Source organism: Onychostoma macrolepis, chromosome 12 (genome assembly GCF_012432095.1).
Source record: "Onychostoma macrolepis isolate SWU-2019 chromosome 12, ASM1243209v1, whole genome shotgun sequence".
Taxonomy (NCBI): Eukaryota; Metazoa; Chordata; class Actinopteri; order Cypriniformes; family Cyprinidae; genus Onychostoma; species Onychostoma macrolepis.
In genome coordinates this window covers 671,348-688,263 of record NC_081166.1, presented here as the reverse complement: position 1 = coordinate 688,263, position 16,916 = coordinate 671,348, and the positions used below count along the sequence as shown (strand labels likewise).

General features: G+C 37.6%; 3 protein-coding genes and 1 long non-coding RNA gene across 9 annotated transcripts in view; 2 read left to right on the top strand and 2 right to left on the bottom strand.

The window, feature by feature from the left end:
* The window catches only part of rgs7b (regulator of G protein signaling 7b), a 57,486-nt gene extending 55,951 nt beyond the window's left edge, over positions 1–1,535 (top strand). The window contains exons 18-19 of one of the 3 annotated variants that reach the window (XR_009273687.1): positions 269–456; positions 565–1,535. The gene's annotated coding sequence lies outside the window, so the exon portion shown is untranslated. Of the gene's footprint in view, positions 1–268 lie in introns of all 3 variants that reach the window. The other 2 variants (XR_009273686.1, XM_058793572.1) reach the window with 2 other exon arrangements.
* Positions 1,536–2,428: 893 nt separating this feature from the next.
* grem2b (gremlin 2, DAN family BMP antagonist b) lies at positions 2,429–13,622 on the top strand. The gene is made up of 2 exons (XM_058793568.1): positions 2,429–3,808; positions 10,650–13,622. The coding sequence occupies exon 2, from the start codon at positions 10,651–10,653 to the stop codon at positions 11,149–11,151; it is 501 nt and encodes a 166-aa protein (XP_058649551.1). The 5' UTR covers positions 2,429–3,808; position 10,650; the 3' UTR covers positions 11,152–13,622.
* Positions 3,795–10,681, bottom strand: LOC131550994 (uncharacterized). Its single transcript, XR_009273677.1, has 3 exons — positions 10,554–10,681; positions 9,342–9,601; positions 3,795–3,924 (listed from the first exon to the last, which is right to left on the bottom strand). It is a non-coding gene; the product is annotated as an uncharacterized LOC131550994 (long non-coding RNA).
* A 152-nt stretch (positions 13,623–13,774) lies between the features above and the next one.
* The window catches only part of fmn2b (formin 2b), a 57,446-nt gene continuing 54,304 nt past the window's right edge, over positions 13,775–16,916 (bottom strand). For all 4 annotated transcript variants that reach the window (XM_058793563.1, XM_058793565.1, XM_058793564.1 and 1 more), the window contains 2 exons: positions 15,269–15,350; positions 13,775–14,538 (listed from right to left, as the gene is read on the bottom strand). In XM_058793563.1, the coding sequence (XP_058649546.1) occupies positions 14,512–14,538; positions 15,269–15,350 (109 nt within the window). In that variant the 3' untranslated portion in view covers positions 13,775–14,511. The remainder of the gene's footprint in view (positions 14,539–15,268; positions 15,351–16,916) is intronic.

The following is a 16,916-nucleotide window of genomic DNA, read 5'->3' as shown; positions in this document are numbered from 1 at the left end:
GACACCTTAAAATAGTTAACGAAAAAAAAATTGAAGACAGAAAAATTGAGAAAAAAATTGGGGAACAAAATTGTACCTGTTTTTGTTTCGTGAAGAAAAAATTGGAGAGAAAATTATTATTATTATTATTTTTTTTTTTTTTGAAGAACCTTGACCTTGACTTTTTTCCCACCTTGATATTTTAGAAAGAGCAGAGAAGCTGAATTCCACTGATTTTATTTTGACTCCAGCAGGTTTGTCTGATGTGTTTCTGCTGTTTCTCTCTCAGATGCCATCAGCGCTTGTAAAATCACGCAATCATCACGTTACTCGTCTGTACATGAATGCTGATCGTTATACAGAGCAGATCCATCACCGCATGAGCAACACACTTCTCCTGATTCTGGAGCTTCACACGGACTTCAGTTCAGAAAGCCATCGAAGATCCTTCATTCTGAAACCCCTGCCTTTCTTACGGTTCATTTGCCTCTTGCACTTCCACCCCATCTGAGCTCTTATAGTTATTTTTATATCTCAGAACGTTTTGTTGTTTTCTGTAAACTTTGCTTCTGTAAATGTGTACAGATCCGGAGAATCAGAAACACGTCAACGCTCATACAATCACTGCCGTTTGATACAGACATCAATGTGTTTGGATGATGTACAGTATAATGGACGCTAATAATAATAATAATAATAATATTTGGACACCTATATTTTGCCATCTGTACATTAAACATGACCCAGCATCCATACGGTAATGTTCATTTCTGGACTCATAAGATAAGATGATCTGATCTGACATCTACGCCACACAGTATTTCATTTGAGTTTTATTTCTTCAGAAAACGACTGTGAGCCAAAGATTCTCGGCGGAGAAACGGAAACCTTCGTCCAGCTCATCCGGTCTGGGTTCTTGCATTTATGATATAGATTCTGTACATAAATCCAGTGTTACATAAATAAAGGGACTGGAGATTAAAAGTGACTCAGTGAATCATTAAGAATCATTTGTGTGGTTCTGAACAGCAGAGGGCAGTGAATCGCAGCGGTTCAGTCATGATTGGCTTCGATTCATTCTCATGAGAAACCTTTCTTTCATTTCATTCTCAAAAGAGTTGATTTTGATGTTAATTTTTCTGCCATGTCATTTATTAAAAGCTTGACATTGCTAAATTATATATTGACTTTTAATTTTAATAATTCTTTAAATCAAAACACTTCCCTCTGCTTGGACTATAATCAATAAGTGACAAAATCAGCTCATGTTTGCCAGTGAAACACAATTTATGACATAAATGAGAAATGTTCATTTCAGTTTTGTAAATGCTGTACAGTTTCTTCTAGAAGTTACTACATCATTCCCATAATTCCATTTGTGTGATTTCTGAGTTTTCGTCATCTATTTTTCTAACATTTTGGAACAGACTAAAGCATGAGTAGACCCTAACCCTAACCCTAACCCATTCTAGAAATCTGTAAGATGTTCAGCATCTAAAAAGAGAGCTCTTATAGATCTCATTTCCTTTATTTAAACGCCTTCAGCATAAGAGAAATTCACATGCATATATATATATATATATATATATATGAGAACCAATGTTTTTTTTTTTAAGGATTTGACATTCAAATAATTCAAATTGCAAAAACAATATAGAGTGGAACTGTAACATATTTAATAAACTGTCATAAATTATGCCTTTTACTTGGAGTTTTTTGAAACCTTTTTCCAAGTCAAGAGATCTGGGATAATGCACGTTAATTAACATTACATCAATTTAAATTTGCTAGAATAACTCAATTTTAATCTGCAATAATAATAATAATAATAATAATACACTAAGCACAAAAAACAAATTATATCATCTACCAAAAAAACAACAACAAAATAACTGATATTTCCCAAATGTCTCCTTTTGTGTTTCACAGAAAAATAACGAAGGAAAGAAAATGGTATTTGAGTTCTAGGTGAACTAGCCCTATAAAAAGGCCATTTCTATTTTTTGCATCAGTGTATCAATAGAAAATCAGTTTTAGATTTCCACATTTTATTTCACTTTTGAAAATACTGTAAGGAGTTCTTCTGATCACATGAAGAGACTAAAGAGGCGGATGATGAAAATAATAATAAATCTGATCGTGAGCATGAGATCTGGACACAGAAAATAAACATGTAAATGTGCAAGAATTGAAAGACGCGTGAACTTCCCCTTTAAATAACGCGACGCTTCCTTCAGTCCCGCTTGCGTTAAGCGCGGTTAGAATTTAATGAAGAAATTCAGCATTTCTCCGCCAAATGCTTAAAATCCGACAGAGTGGTTGAATTAAAACGAATTTTAGCACATTTTACTGAACCAATGTTTTTAAATGGTCGTTTACACACTTCAGAAGACGCGTTAAAGCACTTTGGCGGATTTATCGCAGTCGCCGGAGAAATGTCGCGGAGCGTCGCGTTATTTAAAGGAGAAGTTCACGCGTCAGTAAGCAACAAACAGCTCGTGTCCAGCAGGTGTCGCTCTAATAAAGCGAGAATCTTACACAATCACTTTCATTCATACAATTCAATAGAGTTTCCAGACAGATGTTAGGATACGAGCCGAGGAAAATTAGTCAAACCAGTAACTATATTTTTACATTCTAACACCAGAAACACATTCATTGCATACTAATTCATACAATTACACAGTGCTGTAAATATTATATATTTCCAACACTTCCATATTATATGGAAGCATGTTGAGAAACGCTGCAACAAAAACACAATTACAAACAGCAGTCAGTATGAAAGTGTTCAAACTTTTGCAGTTTAAATCAAATTATGACCAAATGAGAAAAATATTTCAACTCTGTACAACTTTTATAGAGTTGCAAGAGCTCCTGAAAAACCTTAATCAAATTTGAAATCATAAACAAAGAAAGAAATAGTCCTGATCATACATTCACATACTAGAAACTGCAAAATGTTTAAAATTTGAAAAAGAGGGATTTTTATGAATTACATTTCATTTTTATAATTCATTTCACAAGACACAATAATTGGTGAAAACTAAATTGAAAAAATGGTTTCAGTTAATTACAATGAAACAATAAGTAACGCATTAAACATGAAATTTTGAAGTAAAAAACGAGAAGGTATTTTCTTGCAAAAGTAATATTTTCTTTCAATGATCAGCTTTGAAAAAAACAAATTTCATGGTGCATTTGATTCTCAATATTGCATGTTTCACAGTATTTTGTGATTGTTGTGTTTAAAGTTCTTCGGTTTCCAGCATCTTTCACACCATCAGAAAACACACGAAAGCATGAAAACGTCTGAAGATCATCAGGATTATTTAATCTTGTGGAATTAAACGTCAAGAAATTTTATGCAAAACTAAAAACATTACGATCTTATTTATTATTCTGATTTTTTTCTTCTTGTTTGTAATGAAATTAAACATCTGATTGATCCTGCATGGTGTCTGTAAGCAGAAAAAGCCAGAGTCAGTTCACTGAAAGCAGTCAAAACAGCTGAAAACTGAAAGTATAAAGAGGAGGAGTGACCAGAGAGAGAGAGGGGCATGATTTGTTTGCTGATCAGAGCCAATAGAAAGCTCTCAGTGTGATAAGATCCACATGCGAGTGACGGAGACGAGCCAGAAAGCAGAGTTCAAACAAACACAGAGAGAGAGAGAGAGAGAGATTTATAGAGTCTCCTCCAGAAAGCAGCATCAGTCTGAGAGGATCCGTCACAAACAGCAGCAGAGGCTCTGGTCTGCTCCGTCCATGGGCTTGAGCGGCGCCGGCGTTCCTGGACTCTGGATCCGTCTCTGACCACACACTCGTCCAGGTGAGGCTCCGCTCGGGTTGGGAATGATGAGGTTGTGATGAGGTTGCCAGGTCTGCGCTGGAGTGTTTGATCCGATTAGGGCCGTTTCTGCGGGTCGGTGAGCGCTCGAGCCGGCACTGAGTGAAAGAGGATTTATAGAGCTTTCATTCACACACTGCTTTCACCACAAATATACTCTGCTATGATTTTAGAATCATAACCACACTCACAACTAGCCATATATTGATTCATTTGCTGACGTTTGACCATTTTGAGGCCATTAACTAGATGGATAAAGATACTACTTTTTTTTTTCTTTTTTTTTTAAGTGTAAATCCAGTTATTCATAACTTTTTTTAATGTTTAAAATTATTTTTAATAAGATTATTAATTTCTATAGTATTAATCTCAAAAACAACATTCATGGAACATTTTATTTCTGTTTTAGTTGGACATTTGATGGTTTTTACTTGATTCGGAGAACATTTAAAAATTTAGCAAAATTATTTTAAAAAATGTTCCTTAAATGTTTGTATAAATCAAGAAAAAATGTTTTAAAACATTTTTTAATGTTTAAAAGAATTATTTAACTATTATAACTTTGTTTCAGAACATTTAAAAGTAACATTTCCATAATGTTTACAAAATGATCAAATGGAATGTTAATGTTTGTACAACTAAGAAAAAGTGCTTAATGTTTAAAAGAACTGTTTTTATAAGTTCAATTTCCACAGCATTAAAGTCATTAATAAATGTTAGCACAAAGACATTTATACATCGTTCAAAGAATGTTGTTTCAGAATGTTCAGAAAACTTTCAAAAGTAACGTTTCCATAACGTTTGCAAAATGATCAAATGGAGTGTTTTCTTAACATGTGTGACCCTGGAGCACAAAACCAGTCATAAGGGTCAATTTTTTTAAATTGAGATTTATACATCATCTGAAAGCTGAATAAATAATCTTTCCATTGATGTATGGTTTGTTAGGATCGGACAATATTTGTCTGAGATACAACTATTTGTAAATCTGGAATCTGAGGGAGCAAAAAAATCTAAATATTGAGAAAATCACCTTTAAAGTTGTTCAAATGAAGTTCTTAGCAATGCATATTACTAATCAAACATTAAGTTTTGATATATTTACGGTAGGAAGTTTACAAAATATCTTCATGGAACATGATCTTAATATCCTAATGATTTTTGGCATAAAAGAAAAATGTATAATTTTGAGCCATACAATGTATTGTTGGCTATTGCTACAAATATACCTGTGCTGCTTATGACTGCTTCTGTGCTGCAGGGTCACATATATGTATAACCAAGAAAAAGTGTTTAATGATTTAAATGATTACTTTTCCAGTGCATCTCATTTATTCTCGATGAAGTGAATGTGGAAAAGCTCTAACAGTTCAAATGGATTCTAAACTGAATTGACTGAACACTGCAGAGACACAGATGGACATGAGGATCATATGTAGAGCAGGTCTGATAGTGTCAGAAGCAGCAGATCAGAATCACAGTGGATACTAGAGCTGAAAGCTTTGAGATCGAGTCTGAAGCTCATAGTCAGACTGATATTTCTGAAATCAGAAGCTGTGAATTCATCTATCTGATGTTTAGGTCAAACACAGAGACACCGGCAGGAGTTACTGATGCAGGATCAGCTGAACACCCCTTAGACTTCACAGCAACAATAATCGACCAAGACAATCAATTACAACTCGCTTCAGAACTCAGTTACAACTAGACGACACACACACACACACACACACACACCACTTTAACCCTTCAATCAGATCGTTGGAGTATCTGGAGGCACTTTCTGAACGTTTCTGGTGGATCTGCACATACATTAGAATAGTTACACAAGCAGAAACAAAGCCTTCCAGCTGGGGTGCGTGTGTGTGTGTGTGTGTGTGTGTGTTGGGTGACAGGAGTGTACTGCGGTTGATGTGGGCTGTGAACATTAGCTGTGTTTGGAAAGCGCCGCTCGTCTGTGACGGACTGTTTGATAACAGTCTGTCAGAAGTGTGCTATTTATTATGTTTTCATTATTCTTCCATTTAGTTTGTCTGATTATAAGCTCATGGGTGACCAAATGGTGTATTTTTGTGTTGTTTTTCAGCATTTTCAATTTTTAATGCTACTCAACTGATCAGAATCAGTCAGAACTCTGTTTTATCAGTCTTTTTATATAGATTTATATTATGGCAGGCTATCTTCACTCTTGGAAGAAAAGGTTCTGTAGCTACAGAACCCAAGTGAACCTTTTTTCTAAGCGTGTAATTGGCTGGTTTTTGTGTCACTTCCTGTGACCCCTCCCATCTTCCTCGACCCTAAACGAAGGTCATGACCTTTCCTTTCCCCTCAGATGGTTTTTAGTAAGGGAACGAAACTTTGCCAAAGCTTTAAGACCCTCAAAATACACATTTAAATAATCTTTCCATTGATGTACGGTTTGTTATGATCGGACAATATTTGGCTGAGATACAACTATTTGAAAATCTGGAATCTGAGGGAGCAAAAAAATCTAAATATTGAGAAAATCACCTTTAAAGTTGTTCAAATGAAGTTCTTAGCAATGCATATTACTAATCAAACATGAAGTTTTGATATATTTACAGTAGGAAATTTACTAAATATATTCATGGAACATGATCTTAATATCCTAATGATTTTTGGCGTAAAAGTAAAATGTATAATTTTGACCCATACAATGTATTGTTGACTATTGCTACAAATATAGCTGTGCTGCTTATGACTGCTTCTGTGCTGCAGGGACACATTTTTTTATTTTATCTTTGTTATTAAAAATAAGAAGAGTTGCAAAAAAACAACAATTGAACAAATAAGAAACAGTGCATTACTTTTCTCATTTTACATCTAAACATTCAAGAAAAACAAAAAATAAAGTGTAAAAATCACTTCTGTGTGTTCATTACAAATAAACAGATTATTAAAACTACAAAAGCAACAATCTTTTCTTTTATTGTTAGATTAACATGAATGCGACAGACGGCCTGCATATATATATTAACACCTACTGTACTGCACGGATCTAATATACTGTTACACATCAGGTGTTTTTCCTCAAACGTTCATAGATTGTGTGAATAGCCTACTTAAACACGGTCTTTCTGTGTATACAGTGTGTCTCGGGATCGCGCGAGAAGCGAGCAGAGAGAAAGACACTCCTCTCAGAAAACATACAAATAAAGATAAATGTAGATGTGTAATTGCATCACTGGGATCACTAGACGAGGGCGTAAGGAACTCATTTGTGTGAAAGCCTCAAATTTGACCAAAATCGACATTTCAATTTTTGTGTCTGTAGCTCAAAACTAGCCCGTGTGCATTCCGACTCCGAATGACTAAATCAAACAAGCATCTCCACCATCAGCAGTTAGAGACGGATCTCCAGTCATCGACTCCTAAACACACTTCAGTGACGCTGTAGGTCTTGTGCAACAGAAGGCAAGGAGTTGAAGACGGAGCGTGTTCGGCGTCGTGAGATTTACGAGGCGTCTGCAGCGAGGCCGCGATATCAAACGCCGAATCCCAAACACTAAAGCAGCGACCCTCGTTCATCATCTTTACGCAAACAGCCCTGCAGTATAGATGAGATTCCCAGAGAGGAACAACAAAAGCCCCTCGTTCCTGGAGATTTCTAATCAAGAACATGAAAGGTTCAACCTTGACGCTCTCTGGGATGAAAGCGAGGAGCTTTGATTCACGACAAAGAGCTGCTTTGTAAATATTTTGTTTATGGGAATGAATCACTCAGATTTGTTTTTCCTTCCGGCGATGCCACATCTGTGCTAAAGATGTCCGGCGTGATTGACGGATCGCTCGCTCTCTGCCGCCGAAACTCTGCTGACTGCAGACAAAGTGACAAATTAAAGTTAATCTGTGACTTCCTGTCTTCACAGGAAACAAAGTGAAAGCTCAGGGCAAAAACGCTTTGACCCCAGAGAGATTCAGTCAAACCAAGCCATAAAGAACTGTGGGTTCATATAACAAAGTCCCACTGAACATGTTTTGACTCATTAGATGGCATGACTCGACACACTCGATCTGTGCGTCATCACACAACAAAGTTGAACAGGACATTTACTTTTAACACCTCGACCCATTATTCATATCTGCCCTTTTCTAATTGAAGTTAAAGACTGTTTCTGACCCCAAGTGTACCTGTATCTATCTACACAGAAATACAAAGAAACAAATAGAACTAAAGACGACAGAACAATAGACGGATAATGTGTGCGTCTTGTGGATTTTCACAGAGACTGATATGTAACGGGCAGGAATGCTGCAGTAATTAACTCGGTTTCATCCAAACGAGAGAAATCCATTTCTTGTGGTTTTAGTTTAGAAAACAAGTGTGTGTGAATGTGAGTGTGGAGCTGAGCTGGAGACGAGCGTGTCACACAAACACGTCGAGAAGCTGGTTCTCATGCTGGACACAAAACTCAGCAAATCAGTTCAAGAATGTGAGTGTGTGTGTGAGTGTGTGTATGTGTGTGTGTGAGTGAATGACCGAGTGAGTAAGTGTGTGTGAGTGTGTTTGTGTGTGTGCGCATGTTTGTGAATGAGTGAGTGTGTGTGTGTGTGTGTTTGTTTGTGTGTGTGCGCGCATGTGAGTGTGCATGTTTGTGAATGAGTGTGTTTGTGTGTGCGCATGTGAGTGTGCATGTTTGTGAGTGAGTGTGTTTGTGTGTGTTTGTTTGTGTGTTTGTGTGTGTGTGTGTGTGCATGTTTGTGAATGAGCGAGTGTGTGTGTGTGTGTGTGTATGTTTGTGAATGAGCGAGTGTGTTTGTGTGTGTGTGTGTGCATGTTTGTGAATGAGCGAGTGTGTTTGTGTGTGTGTGTGTGTGTGTGTGCATGTTTGTGAATGAGCGCGAGTGTGTTTGTGTGTGTGTGTGTGTGTGCATGTTTGTGAATGAGCGCGAGTGTGTTTGTGTGTGTGTGTGTGTGCATGTTTGTGAATGAGCGCGAGTGTGTTTGTGTGTGTGTGTGTGTGCATGTTTGTGAATGAGCGCGAGTGTGTTTGTGTGTGTGTGTGTGTGCATGTTTGTGAATGAGCGCGAGTGTGTTTGTGCATGTTCGAGAGTGTACTGGTTTTTGTGGTTTACGGGGATAAAATGTGTATAATAACATGGGTATGACAGAGGTATTACAATTTGAAGGTGGTTTATGAGGACACTGTCTATGTCCCCGTAAAACAAAAGGCTTAATAAAACATACTAAATGGTGTTTTTTTTTTTTTAATCTAAAAATGCCTGTAGTCTCCTGTAAGGGGTAGGTTTAGGTGTAGGGTTGGTGTAGGACAATAGCACATACAGTAAGTACAGTATAAAAACCATTACGCCTATGGAGAGTCCCCGTAAACCACTAAAACAAACATGTGTGCGAGAGTGTGCGTGTTTGTGAATGAGTGCGTGTGTGTGCGCATGTTTGAGTGTGCATGTTTGTGAGTGAATGTTTGTGTTGTGACTATGAGAGTGTGTGTGTGATATACTGTAGTGTCTTGCATGTGTAAATGAAGCTCACTTGTGTCAGCAGTGGACGGCGTTGTAAGAGTCAGTGGAGTCATACTTGTTCCATCTCTTCAAAGAATTAGCAGTGTTTAAGAGGTTTTTCTGGTTTTATCTGCTTACGGTGGGCTCTGGCTGTTGTTCGTGTCAAGGTCAAGAGCTCCTGCATTACTCTGCTGTCAGTCTGGAGCTTCACGAGCATCAGATCCGTGTAAAGATGCTTTTCGACGCTGTGGCACTGGGCTGTGGTTTATGTAGAGCCTCATACACTGCGATCTGAACAGCAACAGGAATTTACTGAAATGCAATCTAAAGAAACTCAAGTGATGTATTCTGGGAAATGAAGTATTTGAGAGTACAATTTGACTTTGAATGTAAGGAGCAAAGCAAATAGAATTAAAATGATGAGAAATTAACAATAATTTTGTCAGTTTTATTTTATAACTATAAATATTAGTGCTGTTGTTCAAATGAAGTTCTTAGCAATGCATATTACTAATCAAAAATGAAGTTGAGAGATATTTACGGTAAGAAATTTACAAAATATCTTCATGGAACATGATCTTTACTTAATATCCTAATGATTTTTGGCATAAAAGAAAAATTTATCATTTTGACCCATACAATGTATTGTTGGCTATTGCTACAAATATACCCCAGGGTCACAAATGATTAAATCGCATACAAAATAAAAGTTTTTGTTTACATAATACATGCATGTGTACGGTGTATAATTATGTATATATAAATACACACACATACAGTATATATTTTGAAAATATATATATATACACACACATGTATATATTTGCATTATTATATTATATATAAATATATTTAATATATAAACAGCATATTTTTCTTAAATATAAACACATGCATGTGTTTGTATTTATATATACACATAAATATACACAGTACACACTCATGTAAACAAAAACTTATTTTGGATGCGATTAATCATTTGAAAGCACTAATAAATATATATAAATATAGTGTGTGTGATGTGCCAACCCTAAACCATAAGCCTAGTCTAGTTAACCCTAACCATATTCCTCAACTACATAATTAAATCAGAGTTGGAGTTTGAGTCTTTTAGTTATTGTCTGTCATTTGGAGCTCAACTAGTGAAATAAACAGACTTTCAGTAGAAAAGCACTTAATGTTCAGTCTTTCCTGTATTAAGCAACAAAAGAGTTATATTGCTGATGGGTGATCTTGTACTCACAGGTGTGTGTAATGATGAGGGGTCAGGAGCTCATCTCATGATTTCCCATCAGACACGGGATGTGGATTCTGATGTTTCTCTCTCTGTCTGTTCCAGGATGAGCTGTAAGGTGGCGCTGTGGCTGCTGCTCGCCGGCCTGCTGTGTGTTGCCTTCGCCGGCCGAAAAACTCGACCGCAGGGATCCATCCCGTCGCCCTACAAGACCAACTCCAACACCTCCGACCGGCGCACACGCAAACAGGAAGTGCTGGCCTCCAGCCAGGAAGCTCTGGTGGTGACGGAACGCAAGTACCTGAAGAGCGACTGGTGCAAGACTCAGCCGCTGCGGCAGACGGTCAGTCAGGAGGGCTGCAAGAGCCGCACCGTCATCAATCGCTTCTGCTACGGCCAGTGCAACTCCTTCTACATCCCACGGCACGTCAGGAAAGAGCAGGAGTCCTTCCAGTCCTGCGCCTTCTGCAGGCCGCAGCGCTTCACCAGCCTCACCGTGGAGCTCGACTGCCCCGACCTGCAGCCGGACGTCCGCTACCGCAAGATCCAGCGCGTCAAGCAGTGCCGCTGCATGTCCGTCAGCATGTCCGAGTCTGTGAAACAGTGAGATCGTGACCACGTTTCGCTGGAAACACTTGCTGCTAATCTGAGCTGAAAGACTGCAAGGCTTCAGCACGCCATCTTAAGACTGTCCTGCTGGACATTGTTCACTATCGGTTCTCATTGGACACTATTGGTCACCCATAGGTCTTCATTGGTCTCCAACAGTCTCCACTGGTCACTACTGGTCTCCATCGGACACTATTGGTCACCATTGGTCACTATCAGTCATTGGACACTGTCACTATAGGTCTTCTTTGGTCACTGTCGGTCACCATTGGTCTCCAACAGTCTCCATCAGTCCCCACTGGTCACTATTGGCCATCATTGGACACTATTGGTCACTACTGGTCTCGATCAGACACTATTGGTCACTATCGGTTATCATCGGACACCAGTCAGTCACCATTGGTCTCCAACGGTCTCCATCAGTCACCACTGGTCACTATCAGTCATCATAGGACACTACTGGTCTCCATCAGACACTATTGGTCACTATTGGTCATCATCGGACACCATCAGTCACTGTCGGTCACCATTGGTCTCCATCAGTCACCACTGGTCACTATCAGTCATCATAGGACACTACTGGTCTCCATCGGACATTATTGGTCACCATTGGTCACTCTCGGACATCATAGGTCACTATCGGTCATTATTGGACACTATTGGTCACCATAAGTCTTCATTGGTCTCTATCGGTCACCAATGGTCACTATCAGTCATCATTTGTCCCATTGGTCACCACTGGTCTCCATCGGACACTATGGCTCACTCTGAGTCATCATTGGTCACTATCAGTCATCATTAGACACTACTGGTCTCCATTGGACACTATTGTCACCATTGGTCACTATCAGTCATCATTCGTTGCTATCGGTCACCATCGGACACTATTGGTCACTCTCGGTCATCGTTGGCGACTATCAGTCATCATTGGTCACCAAGGTTATAATCGGTCACTAGAGAGCGTGTGAAAACTAACTGACGTGCCGAGAAATGACTCCACACTGGACTCTATGCAGGAGCTGCTGCCGCCTGTGTGATGATCAGTGATAGTTAACACCAAACATGCATAACTAGACTGATTATAGAGATTCTATAGAAATATGGTACAGCAAAAGTATATATATGTAGAGAAAAAACTGAAGTCTATATTAAAACTATTGAGTTCAATTCGCGTCTTCTGATCTTTTAGGGGTTCAGTCTGGTTTATCTAAAGCTGACATGGGAAAACTAGCCTTCATGTGGTTTAATCTGGTTGGTTTTTCTCCATTGGCTAGTAGTTATCTTGCAGTGGAGTTTGATTTGCACCATTTAAAAATCCTGGAAGATTCACATTATTATGTTTGATAATCAATTCAACGCAGATCCAATGCAAATATGCAGATTTGTGGGGAAAATTGGTGTACTGGGTATTAAGGCCCTCCCACACTAAGAACAATAACTATAACAAAGTTTCAATAATCGCTGCAACTATAAGAGAACAGTGGAGTGCACATCGCAACTATATAATTCTGACTTTTTTCCTTGCAATTCTGGGATTATCTCTCACAGCTCTGAATTTCTCGCAATTTACAATTGCAAGATATAAACTCGGACATTCAAAAGTCTGAATATTCAAGAAAACACAATTGTGAGAAAAAAAAAGGTCAGGATTGTGATTAAGTTAAAATTACGAAATGCAAACTTAGAATTCAGAGAAAAAAAATTAATTAATTTGAGATTATATCATGCAAAATGGAGAAAAAAGCCAGAATTGTGAAATATAAGCATGCAATTGTGAGAAAAGGTCAGAACTGTCCAATTAAAAAAAAAGTCGCAATTACCTTTATTATGTGTTTCATGGTACAAACAAAGAAACAATTCCAAGATGAAAACTCAGAATTGAGAGATAAATCAATTAAGATATAGACTCAGAATTCTGATTTTTTTTCTCTAAATTGCAATTTTGAGTTTCTTGCATGCAAATGTCCTTTTTCTCAGAATTGAGAAAATTGTGAGATATAAACTTTATAAAACTTAGAATTGTGAGAAGTCGCAATTACCTTTTTTATTCTGGTGGCAGAAACGGGCTTCCATAATATAATGATTACTTTCAGAGCGATTTTGCAGAATGTAACTTAAGTGCACTTACAATATTATCGTTCGTTTGTGTGGACGCTAATATCAACCTTTTTCCTACGAGCATTATTTTAATTATCTGGAAGAGTGATGGATATTTCAAAAAAGAGCTTTCTCTCAGTTTGACAAACTGTATTTCCTGCTTCAGAAACCTTCCAGTAAACACTGGGATTAGAAGTGAAAAAGGGGTAGAAAATGACATCGTAAAACATCCACATAAAAAGAGACGTGAATGAGGATTTGGGGAGGAAAAACGAGAGATTCTTTTGCATTTTCCATATTGTTAATCATATTATTTGAAATTTATTTCAGTCATTTTGAGTGGAAGTTTTTGGTGTGAACGTCCCTTTAAAATGTGTTAAACTGAGCTGAGAGCTCTGAACTCTTATTAGTGTCTGAATAACCAACAAAATGCTTGTTTGAGACACAATTCAATCCTGAAGACGTTCATAAGATTAGAAAACATCCCATGGTGAATATGCAAGTAAATCTCCAATCGTGTGAAATAAATTAAAATGTCTGAATTTATTAATCCCTTTATTTTACATAAATTACACTCTTCTCAAAACGTTCAGATACAAACAGTTATTGCACATGGAGCGCAGACGTCCATCCACACCTCCGACACGCACATGCTAAAAACAAACCAATGCTACATAAAGATGTTAATATAATTTACATTAATTTAAAAAAACATCCTCTTAAATACATTGAGTGAGTGAGTGAGTGAATGTGTGGATGCAGCAAAAACAGAAAACAATATTGCATAATTTCACAAAAACACTGAGTAGATTCCTGAACGTTCGCCGCTGACTGATTTGACTCGTACTGTACATACTGGAGTGTCTCTTTCAGGTCCTGTAGGACTGGAGTGTGCTTTGAACATGTTAAACCAGCTGATGACTAGAGCACTAAACTGCACTAACTAGTGTTGGTTTAAAAGCATGTGACTGTGCCAATGTTTAAAATAAAGACGCATCAGAAATCCAGATACTCTCGCTTTCTCTTGCCTTTTTTCGTCGGTTAAAAATAAAACAACCTTGTTTTGATGATATTGCTTCAGTCCTCCAGTATGTACGGTGATATGTAACATCTGATATGTTCATCCGTCAGGATACAGGATATGACATCACATTCAGACGGCGGATCACTTCCTGTGTGGTACGGCAGATGGCAGAGTAACACTGAAGATGCTGCGAGAGCGATTTACAGATGAAACGACACGAGTCAGTCCACATCCGCCTCAGATCTTCATGCCCAACTTTGCCTTCTGTTAGGAAATAAAGAGGCTCATTTAATGAAAGTATAATCTCATGCTACTTTCAATCCATTCAGCTCTCAATCTCAATTTCATCTGTACAAATGGCAACATCCTGAAAATAAATCTCCGTTTGAATTTCTCATAGCTCACTGGAAACACGTTTATAAAGGTCTGGAGAGACTCAAGAGTCAAAGCTTTAGAGCTCATACACTTACTCTAGTCAAAATGTGATACTTACGGAAGCCCATTTCCGCCACTGAATAGAGGATAAAACAAGGTAATTGCGACTTTTTAATCTCATAATAGTTTTTTCTTGCAACTGCATGATCAAGACTAACAATTCTGTTCAGGAATCTCTCAGTGTCAGTGTTTTTGGCCACTGCGAGTTCCTTAAATCACTCAACAGACATTCATGGAGTCTTTCCATGGCATCATTTAACTGTGTCAGTGATAACACATCATCTAATAGCAATTAAGCTTCTCAAACAAGCCTTACAGGTTTCATATGCACAACGAATTAATAACTCCAACCTAGAACTACTGTAAGTATATACAACACTGTCCGCATTCACCTAAAGCGATATATATACACTACATAGCAAATCTCAACTGACTGATTTTTTATATTGCTCTAATTATAATTCAGACTATAAAAGGCATGAAGATTTTATAAACATTAAAAACATGATTTTCAGTTAGGCTGCTTTGAAACATGTAAATTGTAAATAAAGTTGCTTACGATTCCAGACGCGTGTTTGGGTTTGACGCTGTATGTGGCTTTTTCTTTGACCTGTCGGAAACACTCCTCCGCAGCCTTCAGCCTGAGAAACAACATGAAGAGAGAGAGAGGAACAGAGAGCGTTACTGACCCAGACATCCACACCATACTCTAACATAATACTCAACATCATACTCCACACATCTATAACATATTCGATATCATACTCTAAATCATTCCCTACAACATATCCTACATCATACTCTACAACACTCAACATATCCTACATCATACTCTACAACACTCAACATATCCTACATCATACTCTACAACACTCAACATATCCTACATCATACTCTACAACACTCAACATATCCTACATCATACTCTACAACACTCAACATATCCTACATCATACTCTACAACACTCAACATATCCTACATCATACTCTACAACACTCAACATATCCTACATCATACTCTACAACACTCAACATATCCTACATCATACTCTACAACACTCAACATATCCTACATCATACTCTACAACACTCAACATATCCTACATCATACCCTATACATGTGTTGCGGTCCTCGACCTGCTCCAAGCGGGATTCAAACCGCAGTCTCCGGCGTGGGAGGCAGGCGCTCTAACAAGGAGGCTAAAGGCCATGATGTAGAGTATGATGTATGATATGTAGAGTATGATGTAGGATATGTAGAGTATGATGTAGGATATGTAGAGTATGATGTAGGATATGTAGAGTATGATGTAGGATATGTAGAGTATGATGTAGGATATGTAGAGTATGTTGTAGAGTATGATGTTGAGTATGATGAGTATGTGTAGCAGAGGCCAGCGGGTAAAGTGCTGTGCAGGTAAAACCTCACTCCCCTGATCTCAAGAGGTGCTCTAGCGACTGACAGCATACACATACTCACCACAGCATACTCACCATATCCGACATCATGCTCAACATCATACTCTACAACACAGCATATCCTATACACACTCGACATCTTACTCTACAACATACTCAACATATCTTACATCATACCCTATCCATACTCAACATCATACTCACCATATCCTACATCATGCTCAACATCATACTCTACAACATACTCAACATATCTTACATCATACCCTATCCATACTCTACATCATACTCCACAACATACTCACCATATCCTACATCATACCCTCACAACATGCTCTACACCATACCCCCAAAAAACCTATAAAGACAATATATAAATTATAAAAATTACAAACAAATTGATAAAACCTTAAAAAGTCAATTGAATACCCAAAATAAAATAAAAACTTTATAAAAACTGTACAGACTATATAAAAAAATTAATAAAAAACAACAAAAAAACAACAACAATTACTTAAAACTTTAAAATTAAAATAACCAAGCTAAAAAAAAAAACTTTCAAACTACATAGACAATTAAAAACTAATAAAATGACAAAAACAGACAAAAGTAAACTTAAAACTCTAAAATATAAATTAAAATAGAAAATATAAAAAACCCATTAAAAGCTCTAACGGTACATCAATGATATTAAAACAACACTGGTATGATGTGACGCGTGTCTTAGTAAGTTGAGGTTTAACAGCGGCTTCAGGAGGAAGTGAATGTGACCCACAGGGTTCAGATAC